General features: G+C 36.8%; 1 protein-coding gene across 12 annotated transcripts in view; it reads left to right on the top strand.

Moving 5' to 3' along the window:
- Window positions 1-2,985: 2,985 nt before the first annotated feature.
- PCDH9 (protocadherin 9) overlaps window positions 2,986-27,322 on the top strand; it is a 1,016,093-nt gene continuing 991,756 nt past the window's right edge. For 9 of the 12 annotated variants that reach the window (XM_037800551.1, XM_037800553.1, XM_037800546.1 and 6 more), the window contains exons 1-2: window positions 2,986-3,523; window positions 4,741-7,911. In XM_037800551.1, coding sequence (XP_037656479.1) covers window positions 4,876-7,911 — 3,036 coding nt within the window. In that variant the 5' untranslated portion in view covers window positions 2,986-3,523; window positions 4,741-4,875. The other 3 variants (XM_037800556.1, XM_037800554.1, XM_037800547.1) reach the window with 3 other exon arrangements.

Consider the following 27,322-nt stretch of genomic DNA (forward strand, 5'->3'; position numbering starts at 1 on the left):
ATGTCTTATAATCGGAAGTCTAATATTTTAATAATATACTAAAGAGAAAAAAGTTATTAAAGCACAGCATTAAAAACAATAGATGTTCCCGTACAAAAACTAAAACTAATGAGTAATACCATTTCCCTAATTCATAATTATGTAGATATAACTTGTAAAAAAAAAAATAGCATGAGAGGTGAATTGTGAGCAATGCTCATTATGCAATAGTTACATAGTATATTTGGGGCAGTAGCTTCAAGTTATGATAGCAGAGGGTTTAGAATATGACCCTTTGTATTTAATTTTCATTCAGGAATATTAAATGAGAACTCTCAATCTTAGGGTTTAGCAGTTGGAATGTAATAGGACAAACAATAAGCCTCAATTATTCTAGCTTTAAGAAGTAAAACTTGTATGATTAGTGAAGAATCCCAATAATTTAGATTTGTCAAATAAACATCCACACAGCAGAACGCACTGAGCCAGTAGCTCGTTTTCTATGTTATGTACATTCTCCTTTGAAAAGAATCTTGACATACTTCATTCTGGGGTTTTGACCTGTGGTTTTCCTTAATTGAAGTCTCATGGCCATAGATTTAATCATGTGATCATTATTTTTCTTCCCTAACCTTCATCCTGTGCTCATACTAAGATTCATTTATGAGCATGGGGTAATAATGGGTTGACTACAAGTAAAAGCTATCCCTTAGCAAATAGAAACAATTCTGCTTATTAATAATGTTAGATAATTATTACTAAATTATGTGTTGTGACTACCTGAATTTGAAACGACTGTGGTGAGATTAGAATAAGAATGTGATATAACTGTGATGCTTATGAAATGGACTGGAAAGTGGCTGCACTGCTATGTTTACTGTAAATGTATCAGAACTATGGTTCATTTATTATTTTAAAATAGCTCAGGGTATAAAATAGGTGACAGTTGGAACAATGCACTAGCTTTAACTGTAGATTTTGTGAATGGCAAAATGATCATCCACTGGCAAAAGAATCGTCCTTTAACTCACTCTCATTATTGTATGAGGTAATATTTTCTTTTCATTTTTACTTGGATACTTAAGCAATCCTCTTTCTTCTTAAATTCTGTACATTCTAATCATCCAAAATTATTACCATAGGAGTTGTTTGGCTATTTAAAAACAATATCCACATATTACCTGCAAGAAAACTTTTATATTTCATGTATAAGAGAGTCCTGGTTTTCACAATGGGCTTTAATCAGACACCAGGGTTTTACTGTGATTATGTAACTGAGGACAAGTTTCAAAAAAAAAAAAAAAAAGAGCTCACATTTTCATAGATGTGAGGGAATTGTGATGGCAAATGAATTGATTAAATAATGGAATTGATTAATAATTATATGGCAGGTTTGCTTAGTGACTTTTTTTACTTTTAACTTAAATATATAAAATAATGTTGTAATTGGAAAGAAAACAATAGTCATTAAAAATCAAGAGCATTCCATCACCTTGCATGAGGACGTGAATAGCTTTTATGCAGACCCAGTACCGAGCAGGGAACACATAGGTTTTTAAATAGATGTCCTTTGTTTCCTGTAAGTTTGAACAAGCTATTCAGGCATGCAGTAAGACCTTCTCAGACAACCTTTATTTGTCATTCAGAAAAATAAAATTTTTGTTCCAAGTGACCTGTTATGATAATGGCTCAAACTTTACTTCGGTATCTGGTATAGTGAGTACAACACATTACATAAACCCTACTGGCTTACTGATTGTAAAAGATCAATCTTATGTAAAAAGTGCTTTCGGGGGCCAATATTTAAGGAATAAGGCTAATAATCCTTTCAGGAGTCAATTCAACCTGCCCTTGTCCGAAAGAGAGAAAGGTGTGAGGATGCGCTACGTGGCTGGAGTCGAGAAATGAACTGTACAGGAACAGACAAGTATTACATGTAAAGTTGGGATCAGCAGAAAGTGCAGGGGGAAAGGTGTTCCACAGCTGGACGGGACTCCCTCCAGCTTCCGAAAGAAAAGTTTGCAGGTGGGTGAATTGGAAGCGGGTTTTGCTGCAATCGCGTGTCCCGGCGAGCTCCTGCGCTCAGGTTTCTGCGCGCCGCGGCTCCTCCTGCTCCCCGAGACGAGACTTCGCACTGCACACTAGGCTGGCCAGGGCTGACCGAAGGGATTCCAGAGGCTGTCACTTTCTCTTTCTCCTGGCAGTTTCCGTGAGCCTACACGTAGGAAGTGCTCAAATTAATTTCCTTTCCTGTCTCGATTGAGATTCAAAAATCCTCTGCCCGACCTTTTGCTATCGTCCCTCGCCGCCCTTCCTTCCAGTGCTCCAGCTTGCAAAAGCCTCTCTGCAGCACCGGGCATGTTGTCCATTTCACGCGCTCCGCGGATGTGTTCGCCTGGGCTCCCCTCCGAGGGGCGGCAAAGGGTCTCGCCCCGTAACCCCCAATGACTCTTTCCCATCTTTACACTCTGGCCCCTCCATTTAGCAAAGAGAAGTCGAAATCGGCGCCCACAGTCAAGCCACCTCGGCGTCCCCCGTCTGCCCGCTGCGGTGCCTGGGGCTCCCCGGGATCCGTGCCCGCGCGGCCCGCCGGCTTCCGCGTCGCCCCCGCGCTCTCCTGACCGCCCGGCAGCCGCCGTTCACCGCCCGGTGTAACTCGGAGCAGCCGCCAGGCCCGCTCTAGCCTTCGCATTGCTTCTCTCCGGGGCCGAAACCTGCTGGGCATGCTCAGTGCACCTCCTGGAACTCGGCCCTCCCGGGACTGGAATCCGCTCTCCAGGTTTTCGCGGCTGCCGATGGGGCGCTGAGGAGGGACGGCTGGGAGACAGTCAGCTCCTTGTTCCTCACCCCCTCCCTCGCGGCGGGCTGCGGCTGCCCGCACCGCAAGATGAGGACCAATCAGGGGCAGGGGGCGTGGCCTGGGCCGTCACGCCCTCCCTCTGGGCTTATTGAGAGTTATATCAAGAAATTCAGTTCAGAGAGAGGAGAGGAGAGGAGAGGAGAGGGAGAAGGAGAGAGGGACGGAGGAGAAGGGAAAGAGGGAGAGCATGCAAAACAGGAAGGGGCACCTTAGAGCTCTGAAGCACGAAAGCGGTAACCTATCAGGAATTTTTCGGGCAGCTGTCACATTGGAGAGCAGCCTGAGAGTCACCATCACCCCAACTCTGACGTTTCCTACAAGAAGTTAGAGACTTAAGCAGTATTGATATCGGATGGAAATGGTTTGCTGGATGCTGTGGAAAATGCCCCTGAGCTGAAGAAGTGCAACTGGATGTTTTGTGTGTGTTAAATACCAGAAGAGCCCAGACCCGGTGGGTAATACAGATGAAATGTGGAGAGAATGACTAACGACAAATCTGTGAATTTGTTCTCTGGAGTTGCTAATTTGCCAGCCCGAAGCAACACATTTTATAAGGAGGAAACGTTTTGCTGCTTCTGATTTCCTTCCAAACTGGTGCTACCAGATGCGCGGCTATCTATGTGTTGGAACAAATCATTGCTAACTGCAGCATACCGGGAGAGGGGAAAGGTTGAGACAACTAACGTAAGTGTAAAGTTTCACATGCACTATTGTAAATTCTGTGTTTAGATATGTCCTCAGTGTAGAAGAGGGGTGTTTGTAATTCGGTAGACGGTTGGAGCAGAGCTCACCTACTCGGCTCTATCTGCATCCCCACCTGCATCACTCTGCCGGAACTAATCGCGGGCATCAGCTACCGTGCAGCCTAATGCAGGTAAGATTAGTGCCTGGGAACTGACCAGTTCTACTCAAGTAGGTGGCTGCCTGGAGCCTTGCACCCATTTAAATTGCAGTTAGGGGAGCATCTAACCAGAAGCCTTTTTACCTCCGTTACTGGGTTGCAATATTTATGTGTGGTAGATGTTACTAATATTATAACCAGAGATGGGGATTAAGAAACTGCATTTTTCCTCTTTTATGCTTAGTTTAAAAAAAAAAAAAAAAAGTGCTGCTACGTGAGAATAGTAGCTACGTTTCACTTACATCTCAACACTCTCTTCTACCTCTGTAGTAAGGAATCCTATATTATTACACATTTTTAGAAGTTTTAATGTGTTTATTGATTCTAATGGGGATAATTTGGCAAATATGGAGAAAGGAGAGCAAGGTCTGGGTAGGAAATTTGAAGTCTTAGTATTATGCTTTTAGGCAGTGAGGCAATGAAGTGGCCGGTGACTATAGCTTCTGATGCTGCCGCAGCATGTCCGGATGCTTGTTTCCCAGTAAGATTGTATTAGAAGGCAGTTGAGGAACTGGTAGGAAAGAAAAAGAGTCTTTTTAGAAGAAAGAGGTGACTCAGTGTGGTACTGAAGAGAACACATCGCCTTTGACATGTGACAAAGCAATTAGCAAGAGCCAAAGCTAAATACTCAGGGTTTTCACTTGCACCAAAAAATTTGAGAGAGGTGGATTACAAACGGGGAAGCGGGTAAGAAGGGGGGAGGGGAATGGAGAAGGAGAATGCATGTTGTGAATTAAACAGTATCCCACAAACAGTGTGGGTGAATACAGGTAAAAATAGCAGCTGCCCTTAATTCAAAAGTAGCTGATTTCATTTTCTGTAGTCAAGTGCAACAAGCAAGGGGTTATTGAGTGTTTTTATCCATAGAGTTAACTTGCAAACAGTAGCAGAGCAAACTGCCATGTTTACTCCTATGCAGTGGAAAATGTGTTGTGATAGTTCGTGACTGTGTGTTTTTATTTATTAGAAACTAACATTATCTATACAATTGTGTTGACAGTGGCTGTCTCCAAATAAGCGATGAGATGTAATGCACCCTCCAGTCCATGCACACTTCCTCTTGCAATTTGTGCATCATTCCTCAGTGGAAACCTTTAAACCCTAAAATCCAGGAAAAGAAAATAAATACATTATCATGGACCTGAGGGATTTTTACCTGTTTGCTGCTCTGATTGCCTGTTTAAGGCTGGATTCTGCAATAGCTCAAGAACTTATTTACACTATTAGAGAGGAATTGCCTGAAAACGTGCCCATAGGAAACATACCAAAGGATCTGAACATTTCTCACATCAGTGCTGCCACAGGGACCAGCGCAAGCCTTGTCTACAGACTGGTTTCTAAAGCTGGGGATGCCCCTTTGGTGAAAGTATCCAGTAGCACTGGGGAAATCTTCACAACCTCCAACAGAATAGACAGAGAGAAACTCTGTGCTGGAGCCTCCTATGCTGAGGAGAATGAGTGTTTCTTTGAACTTGAGGTGGTGATTCTCCCCAATGATTTTTTCAGGCTGATCAAAATCAAAATAATTGTCAAGGATACCAATGACAATGCCCCCATGTTTCCGTCGCCTGTCATCAATATTTCCATTCCAGAAAACACTTTGATCAACAGCCGCTTTCCAATCCCATCAGCCACAGATCCTGACACAGGCTTCAATGGTGTGCAGCATTATGAATTGTTAAATGGGCAGAGTGTTTTTGGACTGGATATCGTGGAAACTCCAGAGGGAGAGAAGTGGCCGCAATTGATTGTTCAGCAAAACTTGGATAGAGAACAGAAAGATACCTATGTGATGAAAATCAAAGTAGAGGATGGAGGCACTCCACAGAAATCCAGCACGGCCATCCTGCAGGTCACAGTAAGTGATGTAAATGACAACAGGCCAGTGTTTAAAGAGGGTCAAGTGGAGGTGCACATTCCAGAGAATGCTCCCGTGGGCACCTCTGTAATTCAGCTCCACGCCACTGATGCAGATATAGGCAGTAATGCAGAAATTCGGTACATTTTTGGTGCCCAGGTCGCCCCTGCAACCAAAAGACTCTTTGCTTTAAATAATACTACTGGGCTGATTACAGTTCAGAGGTCCTTAGATCGAGAGGAGACAGCCATTCACAAAGTGACAGTGCTGGCTAGTGACGGCAGCTCCACTCCTGCTCGAGCAGTGGTTACCATCAATGTCACTGATGTAAATGATAACCCTCCTAACATAGACCTCAGGTACATTATAAGTCCCATCAATGGCACAGTGTACTTATCTGAGAAAGATCCTGTCAATACAAAGATTGCCCTAATTACAGTTTCAGATAAGGACACAGATGTGAATGGCAAGGTGATCTGTTTCATTGAAAGAGAGGTCCCGTTTCATTTGAAGGCAGTTTATGACAACCAGTATTTGTTAGAGACCTCCTCTTTGTTGGACTATGAGGGCACCAAAGAATTCAGCTTTAAGATTGTTGCCTCTGATTCTGGGAAGCCCAGTTTAAATCAGACTGCCCTGGTAAGGGTTAAGCTTGAGGACGAAAATGACAACCCACCAATTTTCAGCCAGCCTGTAATTGAGCTGTCAGTTTCTGAAAACAACCGACGTGGGTTATACTTAACAACTATTAGTGCCACAGATGAAGACAGTGGGAAAAATGCAGACATTGTTTATCAGCTTGGACCGAATGCCTCCTTCTTTGATCTGGACCGAAAGACAGGAGTTTTGACAGCCTCCAGAGTCTTTGACAGAGAAGAGCAAGAACGATTCATTTTTACAGTAACTGCCAGGGACAATGGGACCCCTCCCCTCCAAAGCCAAGCGGCTGTGATAGTTACTGTGCTGGATGAGAACGACAACAGCCCCAAGTTTACTCATAATCATTTTCAATTTTTTGTGTCTGAGAATCTGCCAAAGTATAGTACTGTGGGGGTAATCACAGTGACAGATGTAGATGCTGGAGAGAATAAAGCTGTGACTCTTTCCATTCTAAATGACAATGAAAATTTTGTGTTGGATCCTTATTCTGGAGTGATAAAGTCAAATGTTTCCTTTGATAGAGAGCAGCAGAGCTCCTACACTTTTGATGTCAAAGCCACTGATGGAGGGCAACCACCTCGTTCCTCTACTGCAAAAGTAACTATCAATGTCATGGATGTCAATGACAATAGCCCAGTTGTCATTTCACCACCGTCTAACACTTCCTTTAAGTTGGTGCCCCTCTCAGCCATTCCTGGCTCCGTGGTCGCAGAAGTTTTTGCCGTGGATATTGACACTGGAATGAACGCTGAACTTAAGTATACAATTGTGAGTGGCAACAACAAAGGTCTATTTCGGATTGATCCAGTAACAGGTAACATTACTCTGGAGGAAAAACCGACACCTACAGATGTGGGCTTGCACCGTTTGGTGGTCAACATAAGTGACCTGGGGTACCCTAAGTCTTTGCACACACTCGTGCTTGTGTTTCTTTATGTTAATGACACTGCTGGAAATGCCTCCTACATCTATGACTTGATACGCAGGACTATGGAGACCCCCTTGGACAGGAATATAGGGGACAGTAGCCAGCCCTACCAGAACGAGGACTATCTCACCATCATGATCGCCATCGTCGCAGGCGCCATGGTGGTCATCGTCGTGATCTTTGTCACCGTTCTGGTGCGCTGTCGCCACACATCACGGTTCAAAGCCGCTCAGAGGAGCAAGCAAGGTGCTGAGTGGATGTCCCCAAACCAGGAGAACAAACAAAACAAGAAAAAGAAGAGGAAGAAAAGAAAGTCTCCCAAGAGCTCTCTTTTGAACTTTGTGACCATCGAAGAGTCCAAACCCGACGATGCCGTTCACGAACCCATCAACGGGACCATCAGCCTGCCGGCTGAGCTGGAGGAGCAGAGTATAGGAAGATTTGACTGGGGCCCCGCTCCTCCCACAACCTTCAAGCCCAACAGCCCCGACCTGGCCAAGCACTACAAATCTGCCTCTCCACAGCCTGCTTTCCACCTTAAACCAGACACTCCAGTGTCCGTGAAAAAACATCATGTGATTCAGGAACTCCCTTTGGACAACACCTTTGTCGGGGGCTGTGACACCCTTTCCAAACGCTCTTCCACTAGTTCAGATCACTTCAGTGCCTCAGAGTGCAGTTCCCAAGGAGGCTTCAAGACAAAGGGCCCCTTACACACCAGACAGGTAAACGAGCACTTTTACTGGTCTATAAGTACTGCATACAAGTGCCCAGTCAACCAGTCTTAACGTGCAGGTGTGGCTATTGTTTCAGTCCCATTTTAGCTTAGTTGTATTATGAAGAGGGAAGACAAACAAACAAACAAAAAAAAAACTTGACCCCTTTTCTGTTCCTCTGGGGCTCAGTCAAGAATTTTTAGGACAGCTTTGAAATTTCTAATTTCTGAGAATTATTTAACCTCCCAGTTTCCTTCAAATGGCAAAAGATGAAAAGAGGAAATTATGCCAAAATGCCCCAAGATAATGTTTGCTGAAGAAGAAAACTTGTTCTGGTATGCCAAATTCGACCCCTGGGGGTTTCCACATTCACTGCTTTGAGGTTATCCTACTACCTTTTTGATCTAAAAAGTCACCTTCAAATCTCAAGTTTTAAATGACATTTGAAGGTCTGAATGTAGTTATGCTGGAGCTGTGGTTGCTAAAGGGGTTAAATTTTTTTTTAACTCTCTAAACAAGATAGTAGTGTATCAGCTGTGAAGCATATGATTGTTCATAGATTACAACTAAGCCATATAGGAAGTCTTCTCTTTGATTTCAAATTATTTTATTGTAATATAGGAAATTGGATATTTAATGGAAAAGTTTTCAGATTGTCCATGGTGGCCAAAGTACTCTTTAAAAAAAAAAAAAAAAAAAAAAAACAGGAATGCTTTCTCCCTGATATAACTGATTTATATAGAAAAGAATGAATCCATTGTAAATATTCTCACATTTTAGTAATGCATAAGTGATCTGTCATAACTCATTCTAAACTGTGAAATATGCCATATGAAGAGGGATTAAGAGGCTGAGAAACTCATATTTCAACCAGATCCAGAATTAGGTTTTCTTAGGTCTAATAATTCCTTGTTAATAAAGATTTAAATGCAGCGCTGTCTAATTTATTTCACTGGTGCTTGTCTGTTGCCACAGAATTTGAATGTCAATAATAGCCTGTAGATGGCACTAGGGCATCATGTCCCTTGTGCTGGCCAGATGCCAATCCCACAGTAGCGAGGAAGAGGGGCAGGGAAAGATCAAGCTGGTAACTACAGCCAAAGACACCTTTTATTTAATGATAGTTGCTCTGGAGCAACTAGTATTTAAGTTCCTTCACTTGCTCTTTTGTGATTAGCTTTCACCACACCAACTCTCTAGGATTTTGTAATCCACCTTCTCTCTCTGCTGGTATTGACCCCCCTTATGGTGAGGGCCCATCTGAATTTGTTACAAATAGGGAATATATAAATTTCAGGAAATCAGGAAAAGGGAAATTAATTTGCAAGATTGTTTGGCAGTCCTTGATTATCTTTGAACAATTAGATAGATGTTTTATTATTTTTTAAAATTTAATTGGCAGGGTGGGGTGGGGTGGGGTATAGGGCGTCCTACTGAAACTGTTCCCTGCTCTATCTATCTTTTTGTTGCTCCTGGAGTGACTTTAAGGCTTTGGGTTAATGTAATATTTATTATTAAAAAGAACTTTGACAGTGAATCACATAGATATTCTTAGAACATTAAGGATACTTCCTGCAACTGAACAAATAAAATCTCTATTTTTTGAACAGTAAATCATTAAATTTTTAGAGTGTATTCAAAGTACAGATTCTTAGAACTAAAATGTGCAGGACTTAAGATAAATAAGGATGGAAGCTCTAGAGGAGAATATGAGGTTATTAAGTATAAGTTGAAGTTGGGTCAAAATATTTTCATGTCAACTTCAGTTTCTCAAAAGAGGTTGATGTCTTAAAACTTAGAAATAGTCCAGGTTTAGTCAAGATTTTAAGAAGTTGTTAAACAGTTATTGATGATAAGAAAAGTAATTTATGAAACGTAACCTGTTTAAGAAGTTGCTGTTTTAATGAAGAGAAAGAAAATGGTATCCTAATATACTCATGGTATTTTATGATTCGCATAATAACTTGAACATAGTCAATGTGATTTAAAGTTTTCCATGTAAAATCAGAAAACTTTTTTCCAAAGAAACTGATAGTGTGACCACATGACCTTTCCTTTCACATAAGTATGGTTATTGACATTGATGCGTACACACCAACTTTTCCCTGTTTTTCCCTAAAAGTTAGAGCTATATAAAACCATGTTTTAAAAAAAGTGATGTAAGTGTTAAGTGCATTTCAGCAAAGTATGGAAAAGACCTTTTATCGAGGCCTAGTCAGTTGTGAGAATGGTGTATGATGTACTCTTTCAAATAAGATGCTGAGTAATTCGCTAACTGCAACTAAAGTGCATTTTAAACATTCCTTGAGATCGTTGTGTCACTTTGCTGTTTTCCTTGGAGGCAGTTGGATGTTCAAAAGTAGCTATATAATTCACTATTATGATAAAGAGCTATTAAAACGGCTTGGTTTATACATTTTAGAAGTTTACATGCTGAGAAAGAAAATTGCAACATTGGAGAAAAGGAGTATTTGAAGTAAGGAGAGAGATGATGTTCATAGCAATATGTACAATTTAAATATAAAAGGTATATTTTCTGTGAAAGAAGTACATAAATCACACACTTCCATTTTAATTTTTCTTCATGGAACTTTATGATTGTTACTTGAAGATATTCTAGTTAACTTGAAAAGTTAAAAACTCTTTAGATTTTAGCTCCTTTACTTCAACTGGTGGCTTATATACTATATGTGTTCTTGCAGCTACACAAATTTTGAAACAGCAGGTTTTATTGCTGCAAAAGCTTTCAAAAGAATTTATAGGCTAACAATCTGGGAAGTTTTGTAGTTAGGAGGCATGGATTTCTGTTAACAGGAACACCTTTTCACTTTAGAGTGCTAATTGACATGCATATATAGTGCAAAATTCTTATGTAAAAGGTTACCAAATTTAAATATTGTTAATTTATATTGTCTATTTAGGAAAACACAATCTCAGACTTTTACACCAGGGTTTTGTTTGTAACTGTATTGGTTCCTAATTCTGACTGACTTCCTTTTCCTTCTGCTATTTTCCCTTGTGTCATCCTGCCAAGAATGCATGAAACAATCGTAAATCATATTCCTCACTCACTCTATTTTACTAAGCTTTCATTTTTCTTAAAAATAACAACTCTGTCACTGAATTTTCCGCAACGTTTTTTATGAATTTTTGGATGTATCCTTAGCATTCACAGATTGAGTGAAATTTCCATTTTTTAGCAAGAGATCATGTCTTGATATTTTTTTCATAAAACCAAAGTTTACAGTTAAAGGGTTAAGGATGACAACATACTCAATTCCAGTAGGGCTTTAAATGATAAAGCTAGCTGGTATATTTTCTCTAAAGGAAAAAAAAATATTTTTTTTATGGACATGATTTTAAACAGATGGTATTAGTTCACAAATTTTAGCATGCCTAAGAATCACCTGGAGGGCTTGTTAAAACACAGATTGTTGAGACCTCACCCCCAGAGGTTCCGTTTTGTACCAGAGGTAGGACTTGCAAATTTGCATTGCTAACAAGCTCCCAGGTGATGGTAATGCTGCTAGGCCAAGGACCACAGTTTGAGAACCACCATCTTAGCATATTGGAACGAGAAAAGTCAGCTCCTTTCCTTTTCAGGTTATCATTTCCAGAGGACCTGTTTTTGCACAGCCCAACTTTCAGCCCTCACTGACGGCCGTTTTAGTGTACCTGGAAGCTTTACAGTAAGCTATTTATTGCTTTTCCCAACTCGGTTGACAGTATTTGGGGAATTAATTTTCTTGGCCCTGGTGTGCTTTTCTGGGTATAAATGGAAACATTAAAAAAAAAAAAAATAGTGACCTATTTACATTTGATAACTTCTTTAAGTAATAAAACAATCTGTGAGTTGCACTTGTGTTTGGTTCTCGGTAAGCAGTCATGCTAATTTTCTAAATGAAAATACTCGCCTTAGAACTTAAACATCCTACTTTAACTGTCAGCATCTAGAGTAGTATTTGCTCATATAAAATTGGTGTGTACCTTGAAGATACTATACATTGAATGTGTGTAGGTATGCTATACCCAAAATGTAGACATGTACTTTTACAGTATAAAGGGAATTGCTTCTATTCAAAGCCATTTAGAGATACTATATGATTTATGATTATCTTTCATTTTTTGAATAATCACACCAAAACCACTAGTGAAATTCTTTTTGACCTGTGAAATGCACAAGACAGTCATAGAATTGGTATTTAGAGCAGTGAGAAGAAAATGCAATTAAAAGTGAAAGGAGCTATTATCAACTAATGTGAGATTAACAAACTTTTAGACATTTTAAGCTACTAAATTTGGGACTATACAGATTGTGGTGGTTGAGGATGGGTGGTAAGTGGAAAAAAATTGCTCCCCAAAATGCAAATTATTTTTTAAATGTTATTTTGTTTTTATTTCTACTTCTTCCCTTTGACTTAAGTGCTCTATAATCATGAACTCTGTTTTCAAACTTAGGAGGTTGAATGTACCCAGAAAACTTTGGATTCTGATTCAGGAATTTGAAATGAGGATGGGCTATAATTGAAACTGGCTATCTATCCTCTCAGATTTGTGGGGCAAATATTTGATGGTATTTTTTTTTTCCAGTGTGAAACTCCTAGGCTATAAAATTCAGAGTGCAGCATTCACTGCTAATAACCTTAAGGAGAATAAAAATGAAAAGTTGTCACTGTATTAAATGCGAAAGATGTCTGCTGATTCTTGAACATATGTTGGCATAGAGAAAATAATTTCTGAAGTTAAAATATTCTCTTATTTCTAAAATGTTCCAATTAATTCTAGGTATAGAAACAAGGTAAACTGATGTCTGTCTTAGTTTCAGATGAGTCGTCCATGTGGTGTTACAGAACAAACTTTGGCATCATTAAAACCTTGCAAATATTGCACTTGCATTAATATTATGTATGCATGCATAGTCTTAGAGTTAAATGATTTTAAGCTATGATTTATCATCTCATAAAAACAAATTAAAATATAGTATTTGAAATGGTACTATAGAGAAAGTTTAGATATAATGCAAAACCTCAAATCTAAAATCAGATTTCCTCATAATCAATTGAGAATTATTTTGATTCTCAAAGTTTCATTTTCTTATTGCCGTAACTGAAATGTCCATAAATTATACTCAGAATATTAGAAATGGCATCTTAATGAAATATGTTTTCATATTATAATGAGGTATGAAAGTGACATCTGTAAATTTTATTTTCTCCTAAGCTCTGTTTCCACAATTATTTTTATTATTTAGATTTCTTGTTTTGAATTTTTTTGTGGGGAAAGGCAGAAATCCACCAAATGCTGAAAGCTGCAGTGGTTCTGTTGATCTGGCCAGATCAGTCTGGATGGTTACAGGATTAAGGGGTTTCTGCAATATGTCACCTCTCTGTATTCTGTTTTTGAGGACTTTCTGTTTGACTTCATCAGAATTGAACTCTCAGCTTTTGTGTAGTTAAAAAAAAAAAAAAAAGACCAGTGGATTGTTGTAATACTTTCACTTAAAATACTTGGGGTAATTTTTCTTTTAATTTAGTCTGGTGTTTTAGAGAGGATCATTGATCAACACCATGCATTTAATGATTCTTGCTAATATTAATATATCAACTAATATCATATATCTAACTTAGTTGAAAGCTAAGAATTATTTAATGGGGAGTTTTTGATTTTGCTTTTCTTGTCACCTTATTTTACATTTAATATTCTTTTTCCAGAATGTATTACTTATCAGGACCCTAAAATTTATATTAGACTTATAAAAGTATTAATCTAATCACAGTCCTAGTAATAGTGAGAATTCCTAGTAATAGTGAGAATTTGGGAACGCAACTAAGGCAGAGACTTTTTTTAGAGTTTTCAAAACCTGGAGGCATAGGAGTCTGTCCTTCAAGAAGTAACAATGCTGTTATCTTATGGTTTTTTTAATAGTCAGCACCCCCCAAGTCTGCATCAGACTACAGAAGTAAATCCAAATGTAGAAGTGTGATCTCTCCTGTAAATAGGCGATATACCCCACTGTTTAAGATTTTGCCAGTTGTTATTTTAGAAAGATGTTAAATCTGTCAAATATTTCATTAGGAAAGGAACAAGTGCTTTTTGCCTTTGTTTAGTACAAACCTATTGGGCTGTCAATCATCAGAAACATAGAACAAGGAAGATACGTTACCATGATTGACATCTCGGTCTTGGTTTATGTTCTTTTTCTCCTGAGCCAAGATTCATTAAAATTTGAAATTCCTAAATAAGTTAAACAACTCTCCTTCCTTAACAGTAAAGAGTAATGACAAGCATAAACTAGGAAAACCACCCATGTTTACTGTCTCTCATAATTGTTTCCTATAGACTTCAGGTTTATCTCCTATAGACATTATTACAAATACAGTAGCGAAATCAGTAGAATTTTCCAAGCCATAATATAGATCTTTAAAGCATTCAGACCTCAAATCATTTGTTATGGCTCTGTTTTTACATACTTATCCATTATTTAAATGACACGTGAAAATATTTTCCCTCGATCTTTAATAGTTTGATAGATTACAGCACCATAAGCACATATCATATTTAAAATGATGGACGTGGGACCACCCATCCAACTAAAAGTGGTAGAGATATAAGCACATGCAAGATCTTTGTGGCATAATTGATTGATTCTTTTTAGTCATTTTACACTAATTATTCCGGAATTCTTTGAAAAAATGTATCAAATTAACTTCTCTCTTCTTGAAAGGAGTCCACTACAGCTTCACCACTCATTAATTTATATGGATTTTTAATTATATGGGCTGCAGGGAAGAATGGAAGTTGCTCTATTTTGTCATATTTGTATAATATCTTATATTTTAGCATTCCTCTACAGTATGTCTTTCTATCTGATCTTCTCTACATTTTGGTATTACACTGCTTTGTTAATATCCAGTCTCTGGCCTTTTTTTCCGGCTGTTAGCAGTTGATTAAGAAATACTCTAATCCCTTTCAGGGTATTGAGAAACTAATGGATTGCAGAGTATTTGGGTCTTTAAGCTTCAATTGTAAATGTTATGAAGAATTGTCATTCAGCTGATATTTGCATATATCTCTCCCAGTGCTAGTTACTTTGCTTCCCTTTTTGTCCTCTAATCTTCAGCTTTCATTCTGAGAATATTTATTTTAGTCGGAAATAAGTGTGCCAGTGATAGAAATTTGAGATTCACCTCCAAATGAATGCCATCACAGACAGGGAAGTTCTGGCACATTTTGCATAGATTTGTATGAACACAGTGAACCCTTCATAAGCTCTCAGATTGCAGAAACTCAGTGCTGAAAATTAAGTGGGGTTTTAAGATTTGAAATGTAAAGAGCTTTGTGTAATGCTGGTGTTGCAGATGCCTATTAAATATTAAGTAAAGGCTTTGTCATACAACTAGCTAACGCATTTCCCGCCATATTAGAGTGGTTTGTAGCCTAGGAAATTGGTCTTGCCGATTTTTTTCCAATGCAGAAACATTAGATAGGTGTGAAAGAATTAAATTCTCCAATACATGTGTTAGACTGGACAGATTTGATGTTTGATGGTTCTGGTGATTCAGGATAGACAATGCAGGCCTGCTCGTGACCATGATGCCATGACTGTCCTTCACCTCCCGAGAAGAAAACCCCTTGTATGTGCAGTATCCTCTGAAGGTAAATCAGATGGAAACCCCAGGAGTCTACCTGTAATACTATAGTATTATCATAATGGAAAGGATTGGGTACTGAGTGCCTAGACCCAAATGGGAATTGCTATTGAGTCATTTCTCAAACTATTTTAGAATTCATCTTTGCTCCATTTGCAAATAGCATGTATCAGTATTACAGCAGTTCGTTCCAAATGTGGGTTTCAGTATATTTATTTTCATGGCAGTGTTCAGTAAAATGCCTCACCGTTCTTTAATGCTTAATATCTTTCACTACCCCTGCTAGCTATGAATCTGAAAATAGCCATGCATATTTTTAATGATTTTACAAATCCTGTATTTTTGCCTGTGAGAGAAAGTATATAATATGTGCAGTCCACAGTAGGTACAGTGGCTTGCTGAGAATCGAGATAGATGATTGATTTTGAAAACACAGCATTTTTTGCACAAGACAATAGCCACCACAAGTCAGTGAATTAGGCTTTTTCTCATTAAACAAAGTTCAGTAAGGAGAAGAATGAAAACACAGAAGGAGTTATAAAATAGAAGCTGTATATTTTATGGGAAGGAAATGTCTTCTCTTGTACTACAGAACTGAAGTAGATCTTTACATGAGAAAAAAATTACTGGTGGTTTTTGGATTCGGAGGATGCTACCAATCTGTGCCTCTGTGTGATAGCAGCTACATGCTGAGGACTTTCAAATACATGGCAACGTAGGATTCTGCAGGAACCTTTTTGTAGAAAGTACAAGTGACAAATGTGGACAAAATGGAGTGAGCTCTGAGTTGCGAGTTGATGCCCTCCTGTGTCATATATTCATGTCGTTGAACTGATGTTCACATTGGAAGCCTGGGGTCACACTAGTCTTCCCTCTGGGTCAGCTGTGAACACACCTGGGTTGGCAACTTTCTTTTTGTCATTCACTGGGCGGACTATATTCATTTACATCATGTAATAAGCATCTGCTTTCTTAGTTTCTAGAAAGATTTTTAAAAGGCACAACATAATTTCTTCACACCTTTTTTCAAAAAAGAAAAGAAAAGAAACAAACTACTTTGAGAAATTTCTATAAAGTATGAAACAAAATATTCATATATGTACCCTTTCTTCCTAGAAATAGCAAAGCCCATTTAATCTGACTTAGGTTTCACATGATGTATTTTTCTTCTGCAGTTTTTAAAATTGAGTCTTTCTGATTTTATCTTCAACATTAACAATAATATCAGGTTTATGGCAACATAAATTAATAATGTTTCGATGCATTTCCAAGTCATTGAAATTTCCAACGTGGAAGAGATGTTAGTATTTTTATGAAAATGAATTGTCATTTTTTAGTTGCAAAATTCAAATGAGTATCAAAATTGCATCAAGTGCTAGAAAAATCAGAGAGAATCTCTAGGATATGTTAGTTTGGCATGAACTCATTTTCATCCCTGGTCTAGACAGCAAGATCTTCTGCCAAGCGGTGGTGGCAAAATATGTTGAATTCATTGATTGATTTTTAAACATCGTAATAAGTAAGCAAAATCATTTTGACACCTCAAGTCTCTGTTTGAGACAATTAAATTCTGCTTTGGCTAAGGGTTATTGACTTCAGGATGATGCTGGGAGCAACACTCCTCAGGGTTTAAACTATTCCTGCAGGACCATCTGTTACTGGCAGGGCCTCTGCATCCTCTCCAGCTGATGCATTGTCAACCCCAGGCGTATGCTTAGAGTTGTTCAAAACACGGTGCCATTTCCTGGTGCTCTTTCAGTCTCAAATGGCAACTCAGTCAAGCCAAATACTGGTATATCATCATTCAAAGCATAATAAGGAGGATATGAGAAAGCTCCTCAATGCCAGAGACCATGTCTTACCCACTTTCTACTTCCAAGAGTGAACTTCCAGTGCCTAGAAGAATAAACGGTAGCAGACATTCAATAAATGTTGAGTTAATCTGGGAGATCAAACTGATGCAGAAACCATACTTTATTAGGTATAGCGTTTTCCATTGTATTCAATCTCTATCACAACCCTATAAAGAAGACATTATTGTTCTTATTCAATGTATGTAGAAACTGAGGGTCAAAAATTTATGTGCTTTTCTTCAAGTCACATGGCTAAGCCAGTCTGGGTACCCGGCTCTACACTGGGATTTCTTCCTTATAAGTAGCCCATTTTCACTTGTAAAACACTGTTTTTAAGCCAGATGTAAGTTTGAAATTCCTTTTCTCATTAGTGACATCCTTTTTGTTGGAATGGATTGTAGCCTATTTCTTGAAAAGCAACTCAGGGAACCCATAATGTTCTTTATGAGTTATCTTCCAGTAAATTAACAGTAGGCCATGGGACGACATTAAAATGTGGTAAGCATATGGCACACAAAAACTCAATGGCATCCCTTGCTGTGATATAGGCCAAAGTGAATAAAATGCATCTATAGAGAGTTATGAGTTTCCGGTTCCATCCATATTTTCTTCTGAAACAGCTGGGGCCTGATGACAAAACCCTAATTGGGGCTAAGAATTTTTTTTATGCCTGAGTCCCCTGTTCTCCAAGCTAAGAAAATATGGTCTCTCTAGCACCTCTCCATTATTTTAGTGATGCATATCTGGAGGTCCTGTATAGAACCAAGCTAACCCAACCTACTCCTGTGGAAGAGCAAGGGCAAGCCATCTTACTTCCTGACTCAGCATCTCACCATTTTTTTTTTCTAAATGATGAAATACAGTTAACTCCCTTGTATCATTTATCAATGCCATGACTCATTAATGATTTCTGCATGTAGATCAGGGAGAGAAGCAGAGATTTGGCGAACTGCTGATTCTGACGTACATAAATACACTCTTCCATCTCATGGAGGTATCCATGGTTTCCATTTTCTGCATCATTTCTTACATATTATGTCTGCCTATTGTAACCTCTTTTTTTTTCATACTAGTATATAGTGGAAAGTGAAGTATGGAACTAAGGAAGTGCCAAATAGCATCAGATAGGAATCTTCTCTTCCAAAGACACTCCTCTAAAATGTTTTTTAATTTTTGAACATTTAAATTATTGAATTTTCAGAACTAAACATATGAACTAAATATAATGATCAATAGATTTGCTTTCACATCTGCTTGATGAGAAAATTATTTTGGGGAAAAAAAAGGTATCACATTAAACTTCCCTTAATAGACTTTGAGCCATCCAGACAATACGCTAGAATCAAACTCTAAAAAAAGAAGCAAAATAGTAATTGAATAGTGATTAAGGTAGTGTCTAGCTACTATATTAATTTCAGAAAGATAAATTTGGTATCTAATAGAACTCATAAAATAGTTTCACATTCTCAAGACTCGAGTAGACCTTTGAGATTATTTGGCCTATTTAATTCTTTTTCCAGTAGAGAAAACTAAGACTACGAGAAGTAGTTTGATATTTGGAGTAAGAAAAATGACTTGATGAGCTGCTACTTAAAAGCCGTGTGACTTTGGTTATAAAATTGAAATGTCCTGGTCCTTGGTTTCCTTGTTTGTAAAATTGATATCATGCCTGATCCATACATGAGTGGTCCGTGTATCTAGCCCAAGGTAGGCAGGCACTCAAAAAAAGCTACCCGTATTCCGCTCTCCTCTCATCCAAGGATATCCAACTTGCCACTGACAGAAGCATCCTATTTCATTTAATGCTTTCTTTAGTTTTGTTTTTGGTGGTTTTCATGAATCTGGGTTTTATTGTATCTTTTTAATAATTAAATCATCCCTGTTGGTCTGCTTTTGTTTTAGATCAATTTTTTTATGGTTATTTCAGAGTTCTGAAAAGTTGACCCTTGTAATAGCATCAGAATAGCAGATAGATGTTATTGCTTCATGTTTTGTTTTGAGTATTTTACAACTTTCATTTGCATGCCATGTTTTAACATTAATATTTGTTATTAATTTACTTCCCCTTCATTTACCCATAGGCGCTCCACCCATCTGGGGATTTACCTTATACATCACTTCTATTATAAAACAGCGTGTAAGAGAGTGGATCTGTTTTCACAGTCAGTACTTAACACAGCTGGAGTCATTTGAAACCTGCTGGTTCTTGCTTCTAATTATTGCATAGACTGTGTTAAAATAATGACATCCATGGTGTAATCCAACTAGTCAAAATATTTTGGAGTATGTTGATCATATTTCCAAGATTCATCACATTTCTATCAGAAACAAAATGCCCAATAGTTTTTACTATTTTTCTTATTTTAAGATAATATATGTTCATTTATAAATAAGTTTATAATATCTTAACGTACAAGTTTACAGTGTTTGATTATATGGGCGACATAATAACATAAATGAAACCCAACAAATGAAAATGTGAACAATATGATGGTAACAGAAATAGGTTTTCTTAATACAGTGGGGCCAAAATTATCGCCCTGTGTTAAAATTGTTGGTATCATCAACATAAAGGTACTTACATGGATTTGGAGCAGAATATAGTGGGGATTTTTTTCTAATTCTAATCAGCTTTATCAGCTAAATAAAAAGGTGGAAACAGTCCACTTCCAGTTGGCCTCATTGTCACTTAGATGGTACAAATTGAGTTTTTACTTATTAACTTTTCCCATCCTCCCAGTGCAATTAGATTTTTTTTTTTTTTTTTTTTTGATTGGCCTTTTGGCCTAATTTTAGAAGAAAGGGTTTTAAAATAAAACCAAACAAAATGATGACAAGAACCTTAAAACCCTACTGTTTGTGCTTGGGAAAGTTTAAACTAACAGAAAACGTGGCATTATGGCATGATTTCCTTTAGGATGTTGCTTGTTTTATGCTAAAATGTATCTCTATCTAACAGCCCTGGGTTACTGAGCAGGGCAGGGACATAGTATGGATATGACCTTGGATATCAGACCTCATGGAGTAATTGTAAGGACTAAAGCATGGTATGTAGTAGATGTTCCTAAATGCTAGTCTCCTTCCTAGTCAGAGCTGCAAACTTAAAAGATAATCAGCCAAAATGAGGGTGTTAAACAATTTTTTAAAGCCAAGAATCGGGCCTCAAGGATTTGTATTCATTGTTTTATTTCACATATGTGGTATTCTCATGGCATCAAATACATATTCATATATACTATATAGCTAAATGTAAATGAAGGTGGTCATCATTTTAGGTTGTCCATATCAATGATATTTTCTATTAGCTCTTATAATGGAGAACTAATTGTCAATACAGGAAATCTATGTAAATTACAGTTCAGGTAATTATTCAAGCCTTATTCTGTGAAGAGAATTGTGTTTTTTGAACTACACTCCTCATATCTTTTCTTGTGTGAACAGGGTTCCCCTTCATGCTCTCATTTAGCAATGTAAAAGACTTCTTATGCCTGCTGAACACTTATCTCATTTAAATGTGAGCATGAAAACTAGACAATATCTATCCAAACACTAAGCCACTAAGCAAAATAATATATATATTTCTAATGAATGCTAAAACTTATTCAAGAAGTAAATCCTATAGTTTCACATTTTCATTCTTTTCTATTCTCTTATATAATAATGAAATCTTTCTGCCGCCAAAGGCCTGTGATATGATCCACTGGCTTATGCACAAATTAGATTTATTTTTATTTTTCATTCATTCTGTTATTCAACAGATATTTATTGAGTAACTGCTGTGAGCCAGGAACAGTGTTCGACAATGGGACTGTTTAAAATAAATGAATAAGACATTGTCTTTGCTTTAAAAAATTCCGGTGGACTTGAAGCACAATACTTTTTTCTTGTAATTGCCTTATTTTTAAAAATATGAAAACTCTCTTGGTTTTAAATTGATGTCATCATTTCCCTGAAATATTTAAAAAAGGAAAAAAAACACAACGTAGTGGGATTTTGTTTTCTGTTTTGTGTGTGTGTGTGTGTGTGTGTGTGTGTGTGTGTTTTTCTTTTACCCAATGTTGGAGGCTTGATTTTTCAGAGGGGTAATAAAATTCTAATATCTACTACCCTAATTATAAGGATGCCAGGTTTTAAATTTATCCTTTGGTTAATTTAGAGGGAAATGCACTTTTTCATTCTTTAAATCACACTCCTTCTACAGGCAGAGGTGTTAATAACATATAGTTACAAGTAAAACTTCAGTTTGTAACTATGAGATTAGCATATTTGCTATATTAAAAATGACTTTAAAAACATGGCATACATTGATAATGTTGAGTTATAACCCATGTTATAAGAGACAGTGTTCTCTAAAAATTGAGTTCCACTCCTATGAGAACCCATTTTGAAAGAGGTATTTTGGGTCACCATATTGTGCAAAAAAAATGTTTTCAGCCTTCAAAGAACATAAGCTTAACATACACGTGGAGCAGGATCGTTAAACCCTGGCTGGAACAAATGTTTGGTTTAATTGGCTTTTACCTCCAGATGGTTGTGATTTTGGCAAGTCCGTTTTCTTATGAATATTTATCACAATATTTCAAGGAATCAACGCAATGACACAAAATTTTAAAGTAGAGACCTTTATTACATGTGTCTTTTAAATCGAGGAACATTCATATCCTTAAATTTGATTTTCTTTAATCATTGAAGAAAATGTCATAATTGGGCTTTATATTTCAGGCAAGACAGACTTTGCTATTTTTAACTTACTTTCCAAAATAGTAAAGTACATATGGCTGAATGTTTGTATAAGCAGGTCATTTCAAACTTCAACACCATATGCAAGTACAAAAATTGATTTTTTGAAAAATAATGCATATAATGCTTCACCTGCAGATTCTTGTGCAAACATATTTTAAAAGATAAATCTTTTCTGCCAGAAAATGTACTATTTTAATTGCAATTAGGCTTCTGTGATAAACCATCAAGCTGGAGCCTAACACTAGAAGTATCTCTCCAACTGTGGAAAGCATCTGTGGATGCTTGCACAACTATCACCAAGTAATTACTATAACGTAAATGAACTACAGAATTGAAACCTGCTAAAATATGTCAACCTCAGGAATAAAGTGAATAATAGCACTTGTTAATTAAATATATTGATTAAATATAAATATCACTTTTGGGGATATGACCAATCAAGTGATGATATACAATTCACTTTTCAATAATGTGAAAACATGGACAGTTTGATAAACTAATTTAGAACCAAGCAACAGGATATATTAAGGTTAGCAAGAGGTTACATTTAAATAAAGGTTGATATGGAAATTACATGAATGTTACCCTGTCAGTTTTAATCAATTTCTACATGAAATTAGAGATGTGGCAATCTCACCATTATTCACAGTGACAGTTAAGATATGCTTTTGCCTGGTTTTAATTCCTTGTTTATTGTGAATTTTGCAAGTGACTATGATTGTTTTACCAAAGAAAAACAAATGAATAGTGGTTATTAAAATAAATACATAGATTTTTCCATTTTCAACATTTCAATACATATTAACTTCTTATTTTTGGCTACAGTAATGACCTTTTCAAAACCATTTATACTTTGCTAAAATTTCACTTACTGTCTTGAGGATTCCGTTTTCTCCTCTGAAACTTAGATGATGGGACTCGACTACTTTTTTATTTTATTAAAATTTTAGCTATAGCTTTTGTTAATTACTTGGGGAAATATCAAACCTTAGCAGGTTTCCTCTTGCCACCCAGCATCTGTCTGGCCTATTCTTTCCTATCATCAGTTGATATATGTTCAAACAGTGAAAATCAATGTTAATATTGGCTCAGGAAAAACAATTACAAAATAAATCACATGCTTCAGTCTCTCCCTACAATGAACGATTTGCAATATTCTCATTGTTTGTATGATCTGCATTATCACTCTCCTGCCTTCTTGTTGATAACAGAGCTTGCCTTTATCTTCTTTGAGATCTCTGCCTGATTAATTTTCCTCTTTTGAACTAGAAAATTAACTGTTTTCTCCTACATCAGAGATCATGAAACAGGAGAAAAGTAAAATCTCAAGCAGATTAATGATGTTCATAGTTTGATTGAAACACTATCAACTTAAAATAGGTACATAGTTACCACAATTTTTAACATTAATAGTATTCTAATTAGGTTTGTTTAATTATCTTTTTTCTGTAATAATGCATTAAGATGAATTTGGTATTTCAGCTTTTGTGAATATTGGGGAATTGTACAAAGTTTTGAGGTGATATGTAAACATAAAGAAAAAAGAGCCAAACAGTTGTAATTTTGGCTTATGGTGTCATGTATTATCAGCAAAAGTCTTACAAAGGCTAATTAAATCAAATAATGCTTATTGATTTATAGGCAGCCTGCTCATTCAAAGACAAAATAGAGTTAAGTTGAAGAAATAATCTGAGTAATCACTACTGTCAATCTATTGCTGAGGGAAAAACAAGTTTGGGATTAAAAGGACTGAATTGCCAATTTGGAAATCATTTGCTTTATTTCTTTTATTAGGATGTTTTATATAGCTCAACTAATCAATGAGAAAAATAATTAATTAGCTTAAATACCCCTTAAATATACCCCCTGATTGTCAAATAACAAGTGCTATTTGGTTATACAGAGATAAATGAAAACTGGGCTTTGCAGTAGCAGAACCTACCACATTCTCTCCAGAACACCACAGAAACAAGAACCCATGGGATGGTTCTGATTCCTGGATAGCAACTTAGAAATGGTTATTCTTCTAATATTTCATTGATTTCTGAATCCCTCAATCGGCTTGCATGTGTCACTACTTTCTGCATTGTGCTCTTTCATCTTTTAAAAACTTTAGGAAAACCCAATTCTTTTGTTGTTTTTGTTGGAGATATTTGTAAAGGGAGTATTAAACTCCATATGTGGATGGGTTATAGGAGCCAGTTTCCAAGTTTGGGAAGGTGACATATATGGAGGGAGGTGTAGTTCCAGAAATACTACATTTTTGGCCACAAGACACTTTTTTTTTTCATGTTAAGCAGCCTCTTCTGATGCTCATATCCTGAATGTGCGGCAACAAATGTTCTTCCTTAAAATGTTCTCAACAGTTCCAATGTGAAGAGAGGTTAAAATACAGATGCAGTAAATGGCTTACACAAAGAAGGTAAATTCAGATGCAATTGTTCTTAATATATTGTGTTCCTCCAAGTACGCCAGTGATCTGTCCGAATTAAGTGATGAGGAAGTGGGGTATTTTGAACAATGGCTTAGTCCAGGTCTTGAGTCCTGGGAATTCACTCATTCTGCTCTTGTATTGCAGTGTGTTGGCTTTCACTGTGAAATTTTGAATTCTCCAGTGTTTTACATGGGAAAGTGTGAGTGTTTGCCTAATAGAGGGGTTAATATTAGAGCTCAAACTGAGTGATCTGGAGAGGGAGGAGAAATATTTCAAACCCATAAGATCTTAGGTTTCATTTAAAGTAAACACTTAAATAAATTTGGTTTAGAAATCATATGAGTATTTTCTTGTCTGATATAACCAATTTCAACATAAACTCAGATGTGGCAATCTCAACATCACAAACATTAGTAGTTAATGGGGTTCTGTTACAAATATTATTTTGTATTCTTCACCCTTTGCTTATTTCTAAGTGTATTCCTCTAACCACTCCTATAAAAGGTCTAGGTTCTGATAAAGCCTTGAGTAGTCACAGCAGTCTCATGTCTTTTGTGTGTGTGTGATACTCAAGCAGGTCCAGCACCCAATGTACCTAATTTTCCTTTTGGTCAATTCTTTTCCATTTCTGGTGACTAACAGTAGTAAAAGAAATATGGTAGAAGCTTCTATTAGTGCCAAATGATTTAATCATAGCCTGTGTCAACCTAATTATTTTATTAATTAAGTGCTCGTAAGATCTATCTATTTTTTGGTCAAAACTTCCCATTTATTATGCAGATATTCACCATCTAGGGAAAAATTACATAAATATAAACACTAAGTAATTTTGGAGGGATAATCGTATGACTATGAACATTATATGCTTTGTAAATATTCATATTCTATCCTCAAAGTATTTTTAAAAATCCATGCATCATTTGGAGACTATTAAAAATAAAACTTTAAAACTATTTGATATTACCAATGGAGGTGACAGAAAATTATAAAGAATCTAGAAATAATATTAAAAATTTTATATTAGTGTCAAAGGAATATCCAAAGATTTTACATCAGAAGCACTTTAGCTATTTTGGGGCAGTAATGGACTGAATGAGATATAAACAGTGTCTGGCAAGGTGAGAAACTGGACAGGCCAAGACTTAAAATTATTTGAGTTCATGGACCATTGTCAGAATGAGCAATTCTGGGGACAATGCCGCAAATCACAGCTATCTGATTAATCAAATCAGTTCTCTATTGTAAAAGTACAAAGAGATGATGTATGCTGGCAGCTGATTTGGAACTGGAGGCTTGTATTTTAATGAACTTGCATAGTCAGTCCTTCCAATGTTTTGCCTGGAAAAGAAAGAAATTCATTAGGAATTTGGACAAAAGCAACATTAGGTAACCATAATAGAATATCTAGGGGAAAAAACAAGCATTAAGAAGAAGAAAATCATTGAGTTTCGAGAGAATGATAGAGTTTGAAACTAATTAATTGTTGGGTGCATTAACATGATTAGCAATTATTACTAAAAAATATAAAAATGCATTTAAACATGTATGAAAGTTACTAGCCAACATAAACCACAGTGATTTCGGCTGAACACCAATTTTCACAGAAGTGACAGATATTTTGGCTTCTGTAAAGAGAAAATCTCAATATTCACTTTGGTACCAATATCTTGTCTCTATTTCCAGAAACCATATTGCACTGGTTAGAAAGTGGTTTTCCAACACCATCCTTTACTTACACAGATAATGATAATGGCCACCATTTATTGAGCGCTCACTATGCGCCTGTCGTCCTTCTCAGCCCTTTACATGTGTTAACTCCTTAAATATGAAAAACAGCCCTGGCTTGCTTAAGTTACATTTCTAATAAGGGAAGCATTCACGGCTCCAACCCAAGCAGTTTGGTACCCAAGGCTTTGCCCTAGGCTGCTAAAATACTGCCTCTACGATTGAACTTTTATTTTTTTTAAAAATTATAGCACATTGCCAAGAGTGAACTGTGACAACAGTAAATTCTTGTGTAAAGGTCAAAAACGATAGCTAAAGTCTAATTTAATATGTTTTGTTGTTGTTGCTTTAGTGTACAAATTTTGCCATTGAGCACATAGTGTGATGAAATAATCATACCTAAGGCATATGTGGTTCTTTACAGTTTACAGCAAACATTCAGACAGTACATAGTAAGGGTAGTAATTAGCATTTCTATCTTTTAGGCAGTAGGACGCGGGAAAATTTCACAGAGAGTAGATTTTTGCAATGAATTACAAGCTTTTTGCTCATCTTAAAATAGAAGAAACAATTCTGTGATTTTACTATTATGTTAGTCCTCATTACTCCTCATACAAGAAGGGCTCTAGAAATGGAGGGGGGTGTATCAAATTTTAAAGACAACAAATGGATCTCATCAATTCACTAGACTAGAATGATGCTTTCCTTGTTTTTTTTTGTTTTTGTTTTTAAATCTTTATTCCAGCCCCTGTTCCTGAACTGGTCAGATATACGAACCACACCTCTGCACGAACTTTCTAGCTAGAATCAGAATGGGCTTCCCCCCAGCCTATCAGTAATGCAGTAGGAGAACACAACTTCATATCTATGTATATGATAAGTTATTTTATTGTTATTTATAAGTTTAGCATTCTACCTACAGTGGGTTTTCCAGTTTTAATCACCCACAACCACAAAAATGATCCAGTTATTTTACAAAGTTCTGAAAATATACCATATTTTATTACTTTCTTCTT

Source organism: Choloepus didactylus, chromosome 12, assembly GCF_015220235.1.
Source record: "Choloepus didactylus isolate mChoDid1 chromosome 12, mChoDid1.pri, whole genome shotgun sequence".
NCBI classification, from domain to species: Eukaryota; Metazoa; Chordata; class Mammalia; order Pilosa; family Megalonychidae; genus Choloepus; species Choloepus didactylus.